This window comes from Festucalex cinctus, chromosome 2 (genome assembly GCF_051991245.1).
Source record: "Festucalex cinctus isolate MCC-2025b chromosome 2, RoL_Fcin_1.0, whole genome shotgun sequence".
In the NCBI taxonomy this organism is placed as follows: Eukaryota; Metazoa; Chordata; class Actinopteri; order Syngnathiformes; family Syngnathidae; genus Festucalex; species Festucalex cinctus.
The window spans coordinates 38,676,770-38,694,625 of record NC_135412.1 but is presented as its reverse complement, the minus strand read 5'-3'; the positions used below and the strand labels follow the sequence as shown (position 1 = coordinate 38,694,625).

Sequence of the window (17,856 nt, the reverse complement as noted above, 5' to 3'; positions counted from 1 at the left end):
CAGAAAGCCAGAAGGAGACTCAACAGATTTGTTGCTCTTAAGACAGTGGCCTGGTGGTGTGTTATCAGACAAATTGCAAAAGGCTTCCCCATTGTTAACATAGGGTCTTTGCCAGTGTGAGAGAAATAGATGGATGTACAAACAGTGAGGAGGTCGTTTTTTCTTGTGGCAAAACAATAGCCTGAAGTATTTCTGTTCTACACATGTACAACTTGACAAACTGTTTCAGCATGTCTGTTTGTGTTGGTTTTGACAGAAGGATGGAGGGATTGATAGACAGACAAGAGGGAATGAAGAGGGAGTAAGAGGAAGGGACTCATCACGTAGCCTTGTGGGATGCCGGTGTTCAGGTTGAGGGTGAAGTAAGGAGAAGTTCCTCACATCTGTGAGTTGCGATGAAGCCAATAAACAGTATTCTGACGTGTCATTATTGTCCAGGTGTGAAAGGACAGTGTAATGTTATGGAGACTGCATCTTTTTCTTGCAGTAGGCTAATTGGCGGGAGTACATGAAGTGGGTAAGACAGGTTTTAAGATGTGGCAGCTCCAGCTGCTCAAAGCACTTTGTAGCCAAGAGGGTGAAAGTAACTGGGCGGTAGTTACTGCGACAAGTTGGAGTGGAATGTTTTGGTGTTAGCGCAATGTAGGTGAAATTGATGGGGAAATGATAGGTTGAATAAATCAATCCAGAACCCCTGCCATCTCCCCGGTACATGCTCTGAGCGCACTTCCCGGGGTGCTGTCAGGGTCTGCAGCTTTGTGGGCGTTGAACATGCGCAATTGTGTTCTAACATCAGATGGGGAAACTGTCAGGAGGCTGCCTCGGTTGCAGATTCATGATTGTGCTTCCCAAAGCGGGTGTTGAAATTGGAAATGGAGAAGTGCTCCTCAACCTTTAGTTTGTAGCAGTGCTTGGCCTTCTTGTTGCCCCGTTTCAGGTCAGCCCTGACAGTTCTGCAGGCTTCTGCATCTCCCGATGTCAAGGCGGTGTTGACGCCTTCAGCAGGAAACGCACATCAGTTATGACTGAACCCTGTAATCCAAGTGGCTGTGTTGGCAAGATAGCTAATATTTTTCTTGTTCATGTGTCATGTTTCTTTTTTCTCTGTGTGATTTACAATGTTATAAAGATAAGATCAAATTGGAAAAGCATGTACAAAGAAACAAACTAGAGATATATGCATTCATTCGACAGAAACAATGGATTATAAAACTGTGGAATAATTAGTTACTGCGACTTAACACTGCACATTTTATTGTTCCACGTAAATCCCATCGGCTTATTTTCTGTTATTTCCCCTTAGTTATTTTCCCATTGTGGTTTTGCAAAAGCAGTCTATTGTTTTGAAAGCATATCAGCTTTAATTCCCCTTGGTTCTGTTGGTTTTGAAGACAGAAAATTATACTTTATTTTTTTCAGTCGTTTTCTTCGTTACTCGTGGTAACAAAATGCATGCAGCGTGAAATTAATACCAACTGTGTGTGGAGTGTGCGCCTAAAAAACGTGTGCCCATTGTTGATGATAAAGTTGGAGTTGATCCAGGTTTCTGCATTAAAAACTAAAAGGTTAAGAAAGAAAGAAAGAAAGAAAGAAAGAAAGAAAGAAAGAAAGACAGAAAGAAATAGACATTTGAATTAGACATTAAGGAGGGATCATTGAATTGTAATGCTTTCAAGATCTGGTGGGAACACGCCAAAGATATTAAAAAGAAAACTGAAAGCATTTTAGCTCATACGTTAAACAGACTTCACAGTGTGAACCACCCAATATAACCTATACCTGCAACCACAAAAATCACAAGAGTGCAATTAACCCCAGCAAAATAAAAGCCCAACCAGGATCATGACAACTTTGGTTTTAAAAATAACCCCGCCCCTGTCCCATATTAGAAGGCTAAGGGCATATTCAATCCCCAGCACCTGTGAGAAGTGGAGAATTCAGGTCCAAACTGGTGTCTGCCAAACTGTGGCAGGGTTTTTACTTTCTGGACCTGTGAAGGGCATTTTAATGATTACAGCCTCAACGACTGACATCATCAAATCACTTTCTTTAAAACTGCTTTAATCTTTGATGCTGAGAATTCACAGTTCAGTCACTCCAGTGCTGATTAGTAATTCATCGGCCCGTTTGCCCCCTTTGCTTGAAATGTCATTCCAGTCCAGTCATATTCGACCAGCGCTGCTCTAATTGACTGATTAGGTCATGCCCTCACGAGGCAAAATGGCTGATAGAATCGTTAAGCTGTGACACAGTCCCATCACAAAATGGCTGATTGCAATTTTATGTGCTCTGGAATAGCTTTGTGCAACAGCGAATTAAATGATGATCTCGCTATCCAGATAAATAGCTAGTGTGCTAGCTAGCTAGATACATAGCGAGGTAGATCGCTAGATAAATAACTATAGCACGGCTGGCTGGCTGGATTATGAAGGGAATAGATAAAGGATAGCTAGGAGAAGGAAAGATGGATGAAAGGATAAGTGGTGTCCAGAAGGAGGAATGAAGGAATTAAAGGCAAAAAGGGAAAGATGGAAGTAGTAGGAGTGTGGATGGATGAAGAAAATGATGGAAAGCTAGGGAGATGGGGAAGAAAAAGAAGGAAGTATGGATGGAAAGATGAGTGAAAGAAGTACAGATGGAAGGACGTGGAGGGAGGAAAGATGGATTGGGAGCAAGGAAAGGATGGGCAAACCATTGCTCATCCATACTGAAGGAAGAAGGGATGAATGGAAAGATGGATGGAGGAACAAATAACATACTGTAGAAACCAGGATACTGAGTGGAAGTAAGGAGAGGGAGAGAATAAATTGAGGATCTAAAAGAGGGACTGAAGAGAAGTACTATGGTTTGAAACAAAGAGATGGTCAGGAGGGGTCAACGGAGGTGAAGTCAACAAGGACAATAAAATATGAACAGACAACGTGCGGATGACAGAGTAGCAAGAAGGTGCGGGGTGAAAAAGAAGGCATGATTGACATGAGTGGATGAAAAAAAGAGATGGTGAAGAGTGAAGAGGCAGCCAAAAACAAAGAAGTGTAATTAACATTTGTTAAGCCAGGAGAGATGGACGCTGCATGTGTGTGTAATGTGTGTGTGTGTTCGTGGGAGTGGAGGACCATTAATAATTTATGATGGGCTCAGCTTTTCAAAGCGTTCTCAGTGGTCGCGCTGGCTGCTTTTCCCTGACGTTTAATTTGTCTGAAAATCAGCAAGCGTGCAGTCTGATTATCGCTTGCGTCTGCCTGACACTCAGGTGACATCACAAGCTGTTCACCCCGACATCCATGCCTTTAAATCAGCCATCCATTCAAACGCAGACATTAGAACACAACACACACATTCTTTGTCGTTATTTCTTTCAAATCTTATTTGGATCAGGCTTTGAGCGAAAGGCTGACTATACGTTCTGGGCTTACAGTATCTAGTTTGGCGAGTGTACAACAAAACCCTCAGTGACTTTTCCTATAGAAGGATACAGACAATTGACTGTTTTGACATTGAATTTGGTTTTGTTGTCTTTGCAGCAGGCAGCATGGTAGTTAGCATGTCTACATCACACTTTTAAGGTAATGATTCCAATCTCGGCACTGGCTTTGCCGTCTGGAGTTTGCAGATTGTTCCCTTGCGTGCATGGGTTTCCTCCAGGTATTCCGGCTCTCCTACTTTGGTAAATGTTCAATGTTGACTCTCAGGTGTGGTTAAGCAATTTTCCTTGGGGATATCTTTTGGCCTGCTGTCCATTTTTAGCTTCCTGCGGTGTTTTCTCAAAATAACATTTTACGAGCCTGTGTCGTTCGCCCTCCTTCTGCCTTCTTGCTTTCGACACTTAAACGAAGCTGAGGTGAGCATGTTGGCTTAATTGGCACTCGACAAGCGTTTCAGTTTCTCATACGGTCCTTTTGCAAAAGTAATTGCCAACCACTGCTTTGAGGAGTATGTCGGCTGTCTTCCACATTCCCAAACCATGTGGATTCATTGAAGACTAAATGTTTCATAGATGTGAATGTTAGGCCCAGAAGGTCAGATGACCTCTGTGTTTTGATATACGTGGCAGAGGATTTTATACATGTACTTACATTTCAAATTATTTGTTTTTTTTATCTGGATTTTAATAAATACATTTTCATCTTGCTTTTAGAGTTCTCTTTGAAAGTGTTCAGCTTTACGGCATAATCTTAAATCATGCACATCATCATTTTGTGTCAAATAGTCAGGCAATACTACAATGAACTTATGGTCCAATAAATGTTATACATATTGCAGACATATTGCAGTCTTGTCAAAATTAAATTATCTTATTTTGTAGCAACCAGAAGTGGTTCGAGTCACACACACACCCCTACACCCCTACCACCCACACACACACACACACAAATATTTATTTTTGGGGTATAGCCTACCTTCAGGGTGTTCAGACAATGAGAAAGTTAAAATTACAGTAGGCTACTGTACTGTCTTTTAATTTAAGCCAAGAAAAACACGTCAAGGGCAAACATCATGTTGGATGTTTCAATGCTTCCATCTACTGGTCGATAGGCGCAATAGCATCTATTCCTTTTTTTTCCCCATTTTGGAACCATTTGGTGTTTTAATGGACCTTTACTAACATAACATAACATAACATAACATATCTTATCATATCATATAATCCATCCATGACCCACACAGGTCGAAGCTGACTTTCTTGGAGCAATAGGTGGACTACACTGTTGATTGGTGTGGAAATTGAACCAATGTTGCTGCTGTCGCACACCACAGAACAGGGTGGTATTATGGAGCATTTTCTTCTCTGTAAAGTTTCACATTTTCAATGCAGCTCTTATATTGACTGAGACTGCGGAGAGAAGGTGTGCTTAATTTTGTGAGCGGTGTAGTTATTCATTTGACCATTTACATTTGCTAGTGATCATGAGCCAAAAACGTACACGTTCCAGTTTTCACATGATTGATTGACTTTTCAGTGACTCTATGTGGTGACTGACACTTTGTGGAAGCTTCGTGAAACGACGCTGGGGCTGCTGCTATGTGAGAATGAAGCACTCAGCAGCTTCGTGCCCGGAGTGGAGGCCATGATAGTCACCTTCTTCTCTATCTTCTCATCTGGATGCAGGATGGTTAACCTGGAAGAGGGAAGGTACGGGAAGTGACCAATATTACAATGTGAACCAATTTGTCATCAGCCAAGTCTGCTACTGTACATAAACAGGTTCATTTTTTTATATTGCCTGTAGATCCATAGGGATTTGAATTAAAATCGCCATTGCAACATAGTATGAATGCACTAAACCGCAAAGGCTGCAATTTGGGGGAACACATTTTGTGAGGGGGTAAAAAAACATTTTCGTCTGCTGATACTTGCTGGGGATACAAAAAAAACATTGACCGACATAGGTAGACAGAATGGGAAGCCTGATGGCTTACCAAGCAGCGCCGCAATGTTTCATATGAAGAGAGAGATAAAAATAAATAAATAAATAAATAAAAAAGTACAGAACAACTTGCACATCAGGCAAAGTGCCCAGATAAGTGCAGTGCTTAAGAAGTGCAGTCCACATGTTTACATATCATTGTTTCAGATCAATAATGAAAAGCTGACATCATAAAGCCACAAATTTACTTGCATGGTTGTAATCTGATGACTAACTGACATGTTTAAGACACATTTTTTAAGTTGTCATAGTGAATGCTTCACTCATTCACTCCCAGCCATTCATATGCATATTTGTATTTCCGTTTTGCAGCAACTAGCATTAGGATATAGCTAAGTTTCATTATTATTCACAAAACTGTTGAAAACATTGGGGAAAAGAGCTTGTTGCAACATGGCTATGGTTGATCTCTTATACTCTGCTGCCACCTGCAGGCCGTTTTTTTGTAATACCATTGCTTTAAGCCACCTCTTCAGGTCAGAAGCTGCATCAAAGCCTTTTGTATGCTGTAGCATAAAAAAAACGTATAAAAACTGCAAGTCAAAGAGGTTAATGAGTTCACGACCCAAATTAAATAACGTAGATGAATAAACTGTTTTTCATATTCTTTCATGGTTCATTTGCCTTTATTTTAGTGTATGCCTTACTTGGCTAAAATATTTATGTAGGTCTACAGTAAATCTGACATTGTTTATCGTATTACTGCTTGTGTTAGTTTAAAAAATACATGGGAAGAGAACCTTGAAAGAAATAATTGCATATTAAATCACAGTTGTAATATTTAGTGGGGGAGGGGGTTCTCAATTTCATTATTTTTCCACAACTGTTCAGTAGAGTAAGTGAAAAGCAAGTGATTCAAGTTGATTTTTCTTCCAGGTGTTCTTGGGCTTATCTTTGACTTTTTGTGATGCCTACAGATGAATATATACTACGGATGGCAAATAAAGGAAAAGCATTGCAGGAATTAGTAGTTCCACATTGGAAATTTGAATTTATTTGACTGCTCATTACAATATGTGTGATACTTGAGAGTGAGGTGAGTTGGAGCCTATCCCAGTTCATTTTGGTGACAGAAAAGGGATGAACTGAACTGAATTGGATGAGTGACTACCAACCTGTTGGAAAGAAAAAAAAAAGTGGCCATTTGGTGGCAAAATATACACTGATTAACGTGTTCATTATCAATTGGGCAATAGACAGGGACTTCTACAAACACAAAGAGGTATATCAATACTTCCTGCTACGTAAAGCTAAGAAACCAAGTTGGAATTTTGGCATGTTTCCTTAACAATAGTCATACCTGACAGCATTCCCACAGCAACATTCCTTAGATACTTTAGAGACAAAACTACACTGGAATGACACGATGGAACTGATTGCATCATTTAGTCTCCTCCTTCAAAAAGTGACAACAGACTCACCTGGCCTCTTGTTTGCCCTGCAACAATCCGTAGCCCTCGACAGTGAGAAGAGCACCATTCAGCATTTTGTTGAGCTCGTTGGCGTATGACACAGTTGCCGTGTGCTCCTTCTTCACCTGGATGCTGTCCCCGCCTTCAACCTGCATGACAATCAGGGTGAGGTTCAGAAAATGGCTGCCAAGCTGACAAGAGGTGTTATTTCATGTCACCGTAAATCAATGAACAGATGACAATCTGTTTAAAGACGGTATCATTTTCATTGTTTGTTCATTATCTGCCAATCAGCTGGATTACACAAAACCCACACAATAGATTTACCTTTATTTGAACTTTGAAGGGTTCAACATGTAACGTTGAAGAATATGCTCAATTTTGGTGATGATCTGTACAAAAGTGTGGCTATGCACTTTTCACCCTCTTGGAATCATGAAGGGATTTCAAACAGACGAACTAATCAACACAAAAAATAGCATGTCCATTTTGTTTTAAATTCTCGTCTTTCCATTTCAGTCGCAACAGGCTCTCTGTTTGGAAAAGGGTCCCCTAGTCTACAGGTTCATCTCAATAATTTAGAATATCATGGAAAAGTTCATTACTCTCAGTAGTTCAATTTACAAAGTGTAAACCATTATTATTATAACAGATTAACACACATAGCAGCATACTTTTTAGAGGGTCAATTTCTACCTACATGTAGTAATTTCAGTATTAAAAATGAATTGCAGTTTCTTGAGAATCTCATTTTTTGTAATCATGGCTGGACTGCCACACATAAATAAATAATCGGCCCTGGAATTTTGACTTAGGCCGGCCATCCCACCAGTTCAGTTTTCTGTCTGTATTGTAAATGGATTAATGGGCTGCTCTTTCTAAATTGTGGGCTAGTCACTTGGGTTAAGATGGAAGAAAATAATAATTAACTAGCCCCACATCAGCCCCAAAAGGTGCCGACCCACCAGGCAACTGATGGCCAGTCCAGCCCTGGCTGTAATGGAGCAACAAAATTAAAAAGAAAAAATCGTTTTCCACAATATTCTAAATGAATGAGAAGCACTTGCATCTTTGCATCATTCTCGATAAACTCTAAAATTGTTTGCTTGCTAGCAAATGGACAAACATGACACTCAAAAAAAAAATTTCACTTACTTTACAGGAATTTAGCATTTGAGCCATTATTGAATGCACAGTCACCATTCAAAATTGGGCAAAAAAAATGATGATGTTTGAGTCAGAATATACAGTACAGGTATGTCCTGATTATAATATCGTGTAAACTTAATTCATATCAGTAATTAAAATTCAAAGAGCAAAATGCATATATAATGTAGACTTCGAGTCAAATATTTCACAATGTTTTTTTTTTTTTTTTTTTTTTTAACATACCAGCATATATGTAAAAATGTGATTATGGAGCTTTCAGAGAAACTTTCAGAAAAATTCGCCAGCTCAGGGAATTTTAATCTTGGGAAAAAAACAAAAAGAAAAACAAAACAAAACTTAAATGCAGGTATATAATGGGCCTGAAGTAGCCTCCTGAAAAGTCTTTTTTTTGTTTTTTAAATTTGAAATTAAATTAAATAATCAATTAACACAATATACTTTTATGCAATATTCTAAGAAGCACCTGTATTTCGCTAAATCTGAACAGGATCAAGAGCGCTACATTAAGTAGCACATATTTAAAGCATTTACTAAAGGACGGCTTCTCAGTCAAAACAAACAAATTTGGTGTGTTTTACAAGGAAGTTGATCAGATATACTGAATTTTTTGTTTTGTACAGGGTTTTATTTTTTAAATGTCTGACTAGCAATGGAAGAGTGAAGGAAACATCAATAAGCATGTGTTAAGGGTGATGAAAATACACAAACATTTTCTTTTCTTTTTTTTTTATCTCATTCATGGCTGCAGGACATATTGCATCAACACTATTCAGTTTCTTCTATGATTCATCTGTTTATCTTTGGCAAGCATGAAATGTGAGTTGTCATTTTGATTGGCATTTCTTTGCCGTGTGTAAATTAGCAGTGTGACGCAAAACAATACACAAACAACTTAGCAGAAGGTGTATTACATTTTTGCCCGGCTCCACTGGCAAGCTTTTACTAAATCGGACCCCTATGTGTACCTGTATGTTTATTTTTGGTGAGCTGAGGTTGAATTCCTGTATAGCAAGGACCCTCTCTTTAGTCTTTAAGTCTTTGATGATCACCGCCACTTTCAAAATGTCATCACCCGCCAGGAATGGCTCATATTTAGAGGGCGGGATAGAATGGTGGCGTGTCAAATCTGCACAGAGATGCAAAACAAATCAAAATATGCCAACATTTGTGCTGATGTTTGCTTGAATCAATCAGTGCGGCACTTCACCTTCAAATGGTTGAATACACACATCTTGGTGGCTCTCCCAGAGGCTTTTTCCTGGGCTGCTGTTGAATTCCTTCAGCTGAGCGTTCAGGTGCTCCCTCAGGAGGCGTGTGCTGTTTGTTGGGTTTGTGTGCGTCACTGTTAGGTTGATGCTCTTGCCCACAGTGGGCTCTCCAGCTACGGTCAAGGTCACGTCCAAGCTGGACGCGCCTGGACAGGAACAAAGACCGGAAGAGGAAGACTTGGGGTATTTATATGACCTCAAATATGAAACTTACATTTTCAGATCACACTTGCATGTATGATGTAAATTTGTTGTAATGAATCAATATATATCTAGCTACACACACATAGTAAAAGTGTACAGTATGATAAGCATAGAAATGGAACTCAGATTGGAAAATGTCTCGTTACATCTTGGTGGCATCGTTACATTATAAGCAGAAGCTAGCATGTAGCCAAAAGTTCTTATGCTCGATGGCAGTTGCCAGCCAGCGGCATTTTTTTTTTTTTAGCAGCAGCATTGAAAACACGTTTTATTGTGATATTCTTCAATGACAGGGCATTAACTACACTATCTTACCTTCTTCAGTTGGACAAGGCACATCAGAACGTGCTAAACGGCATACTGTAGTACAATAAGTGTGAATTACAAGGTGAAACAGCAGCAAAATAGATAAGTAATGTTTCGTTTTGTAGGAGGGAACATTTTCAAAATTAGAACAAAAACTCACATCAAAATGTGTATATTTATAACAATTGTGGGCAAGCCAAGACATCTCTGTTGTGCTATGCTAGTGTTTATGCTAATCATATTTCTCAGGGGTTGTTTGTTGTACACTGTAAAAAGAAAAATGCTGTTTTTACGGTAAAATACCGGCGGCTGTGGTTGCCGAAAGTGGACCATTGAATTACGGTAACACATTTTCTACGTTTATGGTTAAAAAAAAAAAAAAAAAATGTATTGACACTGTTGATTTTACAATTATAAAATGTACTTAATCCAAGATTTTACTGTTAAAAAAAGTTTTGACATTTAAAAAATAATGTTTTACCGGAAAATTTACACTAAAAAAAAATGCTATTTCTATGGTAAAATAGTGCTTTCCTACCTTACAAGGCCCTCAAAGAGCTTTGCATTTTGACTACTCATTCCACAGCATCAGCAACAACTGTACTTACATTACCTTGCGCTCATGAATCTTTGATACCATCACACGGCACTGGGATCGAACCAACAACCTCACAGTTGTAAGACGACCACCCTACCACTGAGTCACCCTAACCTTTTTTTCTTAAGTAAGTAATCAGTAAAGGACTGTTGGATATACAAGTTTAATTAGTAATATAGAGAATATATAATATACAAGTTGTTCTGTAAAGTTGTTTATATTTGCACCGTATTTTTATTTATTTTTTTACAAAATTATTCTGTAATCACAGCTTCCTGTTTTGTTTCTGTAAAAATAAACAGTATTTTTACACATGGTTTTACTGTATATCCAAATATTCTAATCTGTAATTTGTAAAAATAGTTTCTTTTGGCATAAACAAAATGTACCCAAAAGCCTATACTGACAAAAAAAAGGGTTATTCTAACACTTCAATTATGTAATTTTAACTGTATCCCAATGTTTGCTGTTTTACAGTTAATCTGTGTTTAAATTACAGTATTTTGTGCTCAGAATTGTTCATTCGGCAGTCTTACCGATTCAACATTTTATCATCATTGGTCTTTTTTTTTTTTTTTTTTTTTTTTTTGTGTGTGTGTGCGTACGTGTGCGTGCGTGAGCGCATATGTGTGTGCGAATACGTGTAAATTTATACACATTAATTCACCAAAAACCTAATAAAAATCCCATTACCCTTCACCTTAAGCGGATTTAAAATTTTCTTACTGTCAAATCAACAGTTGTGTTTGTTTCGGGGTCTTACAACATATTCATGTAAATTACACAATGCTTCATTGGTTTTGTATTTACAGTTTTTTTTATGTCATAATTTACAGAAATTCCCTGTTAAATCTACAGATATTATATACAGTGTAAGATGAACATCATGTATTCACCAATTTTCCTGAATAATAATTAAACTATTTTGATTGGTCAGATGTTGGTGAGTGAAAGTACATTCAATAAGGATATTACCTTCTATTGATGAACGAGACATGGCTGAACGTGAGGAACGGCATACTAGAAAAAAAGAGAAGTGTTCAATTATACAGTAAAGCAGCAAAAACAGACAGCATGTTCATTAAAAATAAATAAATAAAATACATTGCTACTGAACACCATCATGTTGTCACCAATGTCCTTAAGATCTCAAAATTGGTGTATTTTGATTCTGACATTGGTCAATGAGAATGCATTACCTACAATATATTACCTTCTTCAGTAGGAAAAGGCACTACAGAACGTGAGGCACGACGTACTGCACAAAACAATAAGAACCCTTAATTACACCATGAAATGGCAACAAAACAGATGAGAAATGTTCAGTTCAGGGAATGACATCCACTAAATGGTATATTTGTTAAAGTATAAGCATTTTTATAGAGTTAAATCTACGATAGGTAGAGATGTTGACACAGCTACTGACCTGAGTCTCCCACTCGGTGTGTTTGGTCTTCTGTAAATACCGGACAAACGATTAGCTAGCATGCTCATTTTAAACTATAATCTCCCTCATAGAACATTTCCTTACTTTTTTTTCTCTTATAAGAATCGGTCAGATCCTCTGGCACATCTAAGCCGATGCTCTTGGTGAAGATCAATCGTCCCACCCACTTGGTATCTACCTTCTTTCCCACCACCTTCCCAGACCTCACTATCATGCGTACCACGTCCGCATCGACAGAAGCGTAAACGAAGGCAGTGTCATAAGGGGTGTCGAGGCAACGCCTCTGGATTGCCACCACTGGACAAGGGCCACAGCGGTATATTCCTGTTGCGAGAACATATTTAAGATATTCATAAATTGTATCGGTTAAGCTGTAAATATTCACGTTAAAACATATATACACCTGCACTCTTTTCTTGCGGGGTCGGATCCACAACCTGCCAGCCATTAAATCCGGCTCCAATGTCCGACCTCCTCATCCAGCACTCCACCCACACGTGGAAGTTCCTTTATGTGCAAGTATTTCAAGTTTTAATGCACAAAAGAAATACATGGTTGGATTAATATAATACAGATCTATACGGTAAGGGTGCTCCACAGGGAAGCTGCTTGGGCCCACTTAATTTCATTCAGTGTATAGCATGGGTACCCAAACTATAGCCCTTGATGTTGGAGTACTTGTGGCCTGACTTTTTTTTTTTTAGCAGCAGCCCAACATACATTCGGATATAACATTTTCATGGCCCTGGGTGTTTATACTGCACGCACACACACACACACACACACACACACACACACACACACACACACACACACACACACACACACACACACACACACACACAAAATGTTTTCAGCTTTTCTGGAGAATGGTAAGGACTATATGCGACCTGCCATGCTGAACTGAACGTCGGAATCAAGTCTAGAGACTGCTTATTTGTCGTTCTAAATCTAGTCTAAAAAGTGCTGATGTGTGGTTTAGTTTGCACACATTTTCAAGATTAAGAGATACCAACCAAACGCTGTCTTTTGACAACCCCAGCCTCTCCCCGGTGCTCGAATAAAACTCTTCAGTTATTAGGTTTCCATCACCATCGTGGGCTGCGTTAAACACCGTCACCACCCTGGAGGGAATCCCTAGCACTCGCATCACTGGACCAAAAAAAAAAAAAAAGCGGGATCAAAGTTTAGAAAACTGGCTATTGCACGAACAAGAAGTAATGACAAAAGAATAAAAAAAAAAAAAAAATAAAAAAAAAGCACCTGTGCAGAGGACAGATGCGAAGACCCAGCACTGTCCATAACGCACAGGGTTGCCTTTGGATGCCATCCAGCGGTGGAGGATGTCCGCACTGCCGCACCACTCTGTTGGCTTGACACCATCTTTGTAGTTTCCCTTCCATCTCCCCTCCACAAGACCCATGTCATCACTGGAGTTCACCTTGCAAAAAAACAAACAAACATGATTTTCAACAAACTCTTTTAGAGAGAGAAATTGATATAAGTGGGAATTGAAACTGCTGCCTGCATCAAAGTTCGGCAAGTGAACCCCTCTGCACCAGTTTATATGTCACATCAATGAATAAAGTGTGATCCCATTTAATACAAGAACAAAAATTTTGGCATTTGCCCTAGGTTAATGTGGTTAACACACCTGTTTCAAAAATGTCTGTCCCAAAAGACAAACCAGATATTCAACCAGCTGACAAAGACCTATTTATTGACTGCAGGTCACCAACAGAAAAGGAAATACGTCAAGTCATCACACTGATGAAGACAGGTAAATCTGATGGACCAGATAGAATTTCAGATGATGATCTAAAGGCAAATACACCAGTTAATCTGGAAACACTCTTCCCACTTTTCCAAAATATCCAGAAGGGACAAAACATACCAATTCAGTGGATGGACCAAACAAGTGTGACAAAGTCACTGTGGGAAATACTGGGGAATCACACCGTTCTCTAAACCATGGAAAATGTTTAAAGTGGAAGTCAAAAAAAAAAAAGGACAATAATATGTTCTATGCAGCCCCACTAATCTAAATATGTTATTCTGTTTAATATTGCGCTAGTGGAATATGAGGTAAGCAGCAAAATCCAGCCATTTTTTAACCTTCTCTGGGTGGCAATTTTGCCGCTTGCTGTCGACTGAAGATGACATCACTGTTGCTCAGGTAACAACCAACCACAGCGCAGCTTCAGAAAGCAGGTGACCTGTGATTGGTCATTGCCTGAGCCCTGAGCAACATTGATGTCATCTTTAGTCGGCAGCAAGTGGCAAAATGGCCGCCACCTGAGATGGATAAAAAAAAAAAAGAAAATGGCTGGATTGTTCTTCGTAGCTCATATTCCAGAAATGTAATTTCATGTTTAGACTAGTGAGGTCAAATATAACACATTATTGTCAAGAAATGTTAAAGGTTGATTTCTACTAGCATCATCCTCAACAAATTGAAACATGCAGTGAACTGACTACTTCATAACTAGCAGTCTAGATTTAGAATGGGAAAAAGCTGTATGGATCAAATAGTAACGCTATACATAATTATAAAACAATCGCTTGGAACTCTTCATTTTACATTAATTTCGTTGACAATGTGAGTGCTTTCAATAGCATTGATAGGCCCGCACATTGAAACCTGATGAGACATACATAGCAGATATGCAACAAATACAAACCAAGTGACAGTTGGAAGTGTTGTGTACTACTAGAACAGCAATCCCAACAGGATAATAACAAGAAGTTTATCTTTGTGTGACAACTCATCTGTCAGTTGTCATGTGTGCAGTTAAGTGTGTACAGGAGTGAAGTCCGGGAACTCTTGTGTGCATGTTTTGCATATTTTAGCGGTGATGTTTGTGTCTCACCATAGCACAGATGATCCTGCTAAGGTAGGCCGGGTCTGCTCGCAGAATGTAGTCTTTGTGACTGTTACTGAGGTGCTGTGGGCTGACCTGTAGCAACTGAAGACATGCCTCAAGGACTCCAGGCTCATACTGTGCACAAAACACTGATTGAGTTGAATATCTATCTCAGAATGGCGTTATCAGGGATGACAAACTATTACATTGTGGGCCACATTTTAGTTATGGTTACCCTCAGGTGGCTGATTTTATTATTAATTGCCTATTTGATCATTATCAATTTTATGATGAAAAAAATGATAGCAAACTTTTGCAGGTGATTGGTGAATTTGGCCTATGGGCATTCAGTTGACGACTGCTGGCTACATCATACACATACCTGACCAAATGACCAGGGCCGCTGGCTAAAGTTGACATCTGTGCCCATGTAGATCACGCCATAATCACTCTTGACATACTCTTGTCGTTGGGCGTCCAGCGGCATGTACACCGGATCCTCTTAAAGGAAAGAGAAGTGTGTTCATTCCACTGCCTGGTGGACACAAACACAAGACGGCCAGCGATGGCAGCGAGTCCCAGCTCACTCACCCTTGAGCCAAGGGTTGCAGAGCAGCACAAACGTCCCCGCGACGTAGCTGCTTCGCTCGTGTGCGCCCGCTATGTGCACCAGGAGTTGGTAGCGCGCCACGGAGGACAGCACAGGGGCACAGACGTGGATGGTGACGACACCATGACCCATGTTGCCTGGGTAGATTCGTGCTGACCAACTATGAGGATCGGACCACTTGTCAGAGAAGTGGACCAGCATCTTTGCTGACATTTCACCTGTGAGGATGGGTGGAGAACTTTTGTCCTGTGTTGATGCTAACTACGCAGCCCCAGACATGCCATTGTCATGTCTGGGGTCACGTCAGGGTTAAATTTGAGTTCACGACCGTGAGGTCAAGTTTCTGTTTTGAACTGATGTAACTAGCATCTAGTTTCAACTGCTTTTAGGCTATGTGATGTTATGTAATGTAACGGGCTATGTGATGTCAATAATCTTTCATCTCTTTACCTGGTCAACAGCCAATCAGATAATTCCATGTCAGTCCTGTTACCCACATGTACAACCAATTAAATCGATTCCTTGTCTATATAAGCCTCCTGAGATGTGCGCGTCTTTGTCGGATTATTACTTCTGTTACCACTGTCTCTTTGTGCAACTCTCTTTGTTTCTCATCTAGTGAAGTTTGTTCCATGCCTCTCGAATAAATAGTTAAAATCTTACTTGTTTCTGCGCTTTTGGATCCAACCTTCAGCATATGACAGCCATGGGGAAAGAAAATTCATTTGTAGCCACAATACACTAATTTGTGGCCATTAAATAGGTATAATCGCGTGTGTACAAAATACTAATATGTGTGTTTTATAAAGCACCATGATGGCATCTTGGTGCTAAAGTGAATTGAGGAGCTTCATTTACACAAGCGTTGCCGCCATCGTGTGGCATCTGCACACAACTACAATATAGTAGAGTCATTCCTGTATGTGTCTGTCTTCTTTTCCTACATTATGAGTCAATGGAAACTTATACACTAAGATGCTAATGAAGCTAGCTAGTATAGCTAGATTGCTATCCATCTAGCGATCTATTGTATCCTTCTATCAAATGAATCATAGACTGTTGTTAGTGATGATAAATAGGCTACACTGCCCTTTAAACAACAATCAAAAGTTTTTAAAAAGGACATCAAACAGTACAGTAAATGCTATCCACAACTGTTTTTTGGTGTGTATAATAATAACCTAGTAAAACTTGGAGGGTCAAACACTCTGATTTTGGGTTCCACATTCGTCCGTAAAACAGCAGAGTAACTTTGAACGGCTTCCCTCGCCGGACCACCAGGTGTTTGTCGCTGAGTCCCTGGGTCTCGTGAGAAATGTGATTCTCCTGGATTTCAAAGTTAACCAATTTCAGGCGCCTCTGGCCTCTGGTTGGGCCTGAAATGAAGACAGCTGTGAACCGTTACCAAGACACTGATCAAATGCAATGCTAATTTATTAATAAAGTGCAGTTACTTAAATAGATAAAGTGCCTTTAATAAATGCTTGGTGCCAACTTGTCTTTGAGTGACAGTGGGCTCAAATGCTATCTGCTGTAATCGAACATTTTAGTGATTAAATTGTCATCCAATACATAAATTCACATCGGAAAGGTTTAAATGGATGCCACCTGCACATAAAAATAAATAAATTAATTTTAAGCCCTGATGTGTTGGATACAAATCTTTTTTTTTTTTTTTTTCCCCAACAACATTTCCATTTTTCAATCCTTGACGGGGGTTTAAGTAAAATTTGGATTTCATAAGTATTAAAATGTTATGTAGAAAGTAACTGACTGAACTATAAAAATATTTCAAGGCGTGTCTTTCGTTTTTACACAAACTGGCTTTCCAAAGCACCGCAGTCAGTCATTACTGCCCTGTGCCCGGTGAATGTGCAAAATATTACGTGCTGCGTACACACCTGCTTCTTTAAAGGAAATAATATTGTCTGGAATGATAGAAAAGTTCGACTGCAAATGGCAGATTAAAAACTAAATTGTGTTACATGAGAGTGTATAAATGCTCAGCAAAAGACCCAAAATGCATCATTTTCTTTTTGGAACAATCTTAGAGACAGGAATGCTATGAGTGGCTTGTGTGGAGCTCGCTCACCTGTCTGTGGCGTGGCCTCCATGGTCTGACTGACAGCAACAACAAGCAAACAGCAAGGAGTGATAAGAAGACTCCGCCCACCTTCTGATAACAATCTGACTTTTCCTCCTTTCTTATGAGCACTTCAGCAAAGAAATCGAGAAATATGTTAATCCTTTAACTCTAGCTATTCCCAGTGAGATCAACAACATGGATATTGGATAAGGTTGACATGCACTTACTTTGCATTTTTTGCACACACACACACGTGCTTGACCTGCAGTAACAATTGAAGGAATGAACACTTTCCTGCTGTCTGTACCTTTTGTCATGTTTCATAGTAAGACACACCCATATTATTGGGTTTGAACTATTCTCTCTAGCCCTCGTTTGAAGCCCAATTTAAAACCCTATCCCCTGCTTAAAACCTTAACCTTAGATGAAACACTAAGTTGAAAAAATAACCAGAGTTTGAAA

The 17,856-nt window shown here is 39.4% G+C and overlaps 1 protein-coding gene across 5 annotated transcripts; it reads right to left on the bottom strand.

Annotated features, from left to right (window-relative positions):
• Positions 1-4,433: 4,433 nt before the first annotated feature.
• LOC144014769 (protein-glutamine gamma-glutamyltransferase 5-like) lies at positions 4,434-17,638 on the bottom strand. Of its 5 annotated transcripts, XM_077515001.1 has the most exons (18): positions 17,622-17,638; positions 17,401-17,522; positions 16,490-16,684; positions 15,290-15,526; positions 15,081-15,199; positions 14,705-14,833; positions 13,098-13,275; positions 12,851-12,986; positions 12,238-12,341; positions 11,919-12,158; positions 11,814-11,843; positions 11,601-11,645; positions 11,363-11,407; positions 9,799-9,843; positions 9,219-9,425; positions 8,977-9,137; positions 6,851-6,990; positions 4,434-5,120 (listed from the first exon to the last, which is right to left on the bottom strand). In XM_077515001.1, the coding sequence occupies exons 2-18, from the start codon at positions 17,420-17,422 to the stop codon at positions 4,967-4,969; spliced, it is 2,187 nt and encodes a 728-aa protein (XP_077371127.1). In that variant the 5' UTR covers positions 17,423-17,522; positions 17,622-17,638; the 3' UTR covers positions 4,434-4,966. The 5 variants fall into 5 exon arrangements, with proteins under 5 accessions (XP_077371127.1, XP_077371126.1, XP_077371129.1 ...); XM_077515000.1 differs by lacking the exon at positions 17,622-17,638 and having other exon boundaries at positions 16,490-16,699; XM_077515003.1 differs by lacking the exons at positions 11,601-11,645; positions 17,622-17,638 and having other exon boundaries at positions 16,490-16,699.
• Between the last annotated feature and the right edge of the window lie 218 nt (positions 17,639-17,856).

Coding starts and splice junctions, on each gene's coding strand:
- LOC144014769 (XM_077515000.1), bottom strand. CDS start 17,422: ATGGAGGCCACGCCACAGACAG. Junction 13,276..14,704: donor GCAGGATCATCTGTGCTATG/GTGAGACACAAA, acceptor TTTTTTTGCAAG/GTGAACTCCAGTGATGACAT. Junction 12,987..13,097: donor CGCATCTGTCCTCTGCACAG/GTGCTTTTTTTT, acceptor TTTTTGGTCCAG/TGATGCGAGTGCTAGGGATT.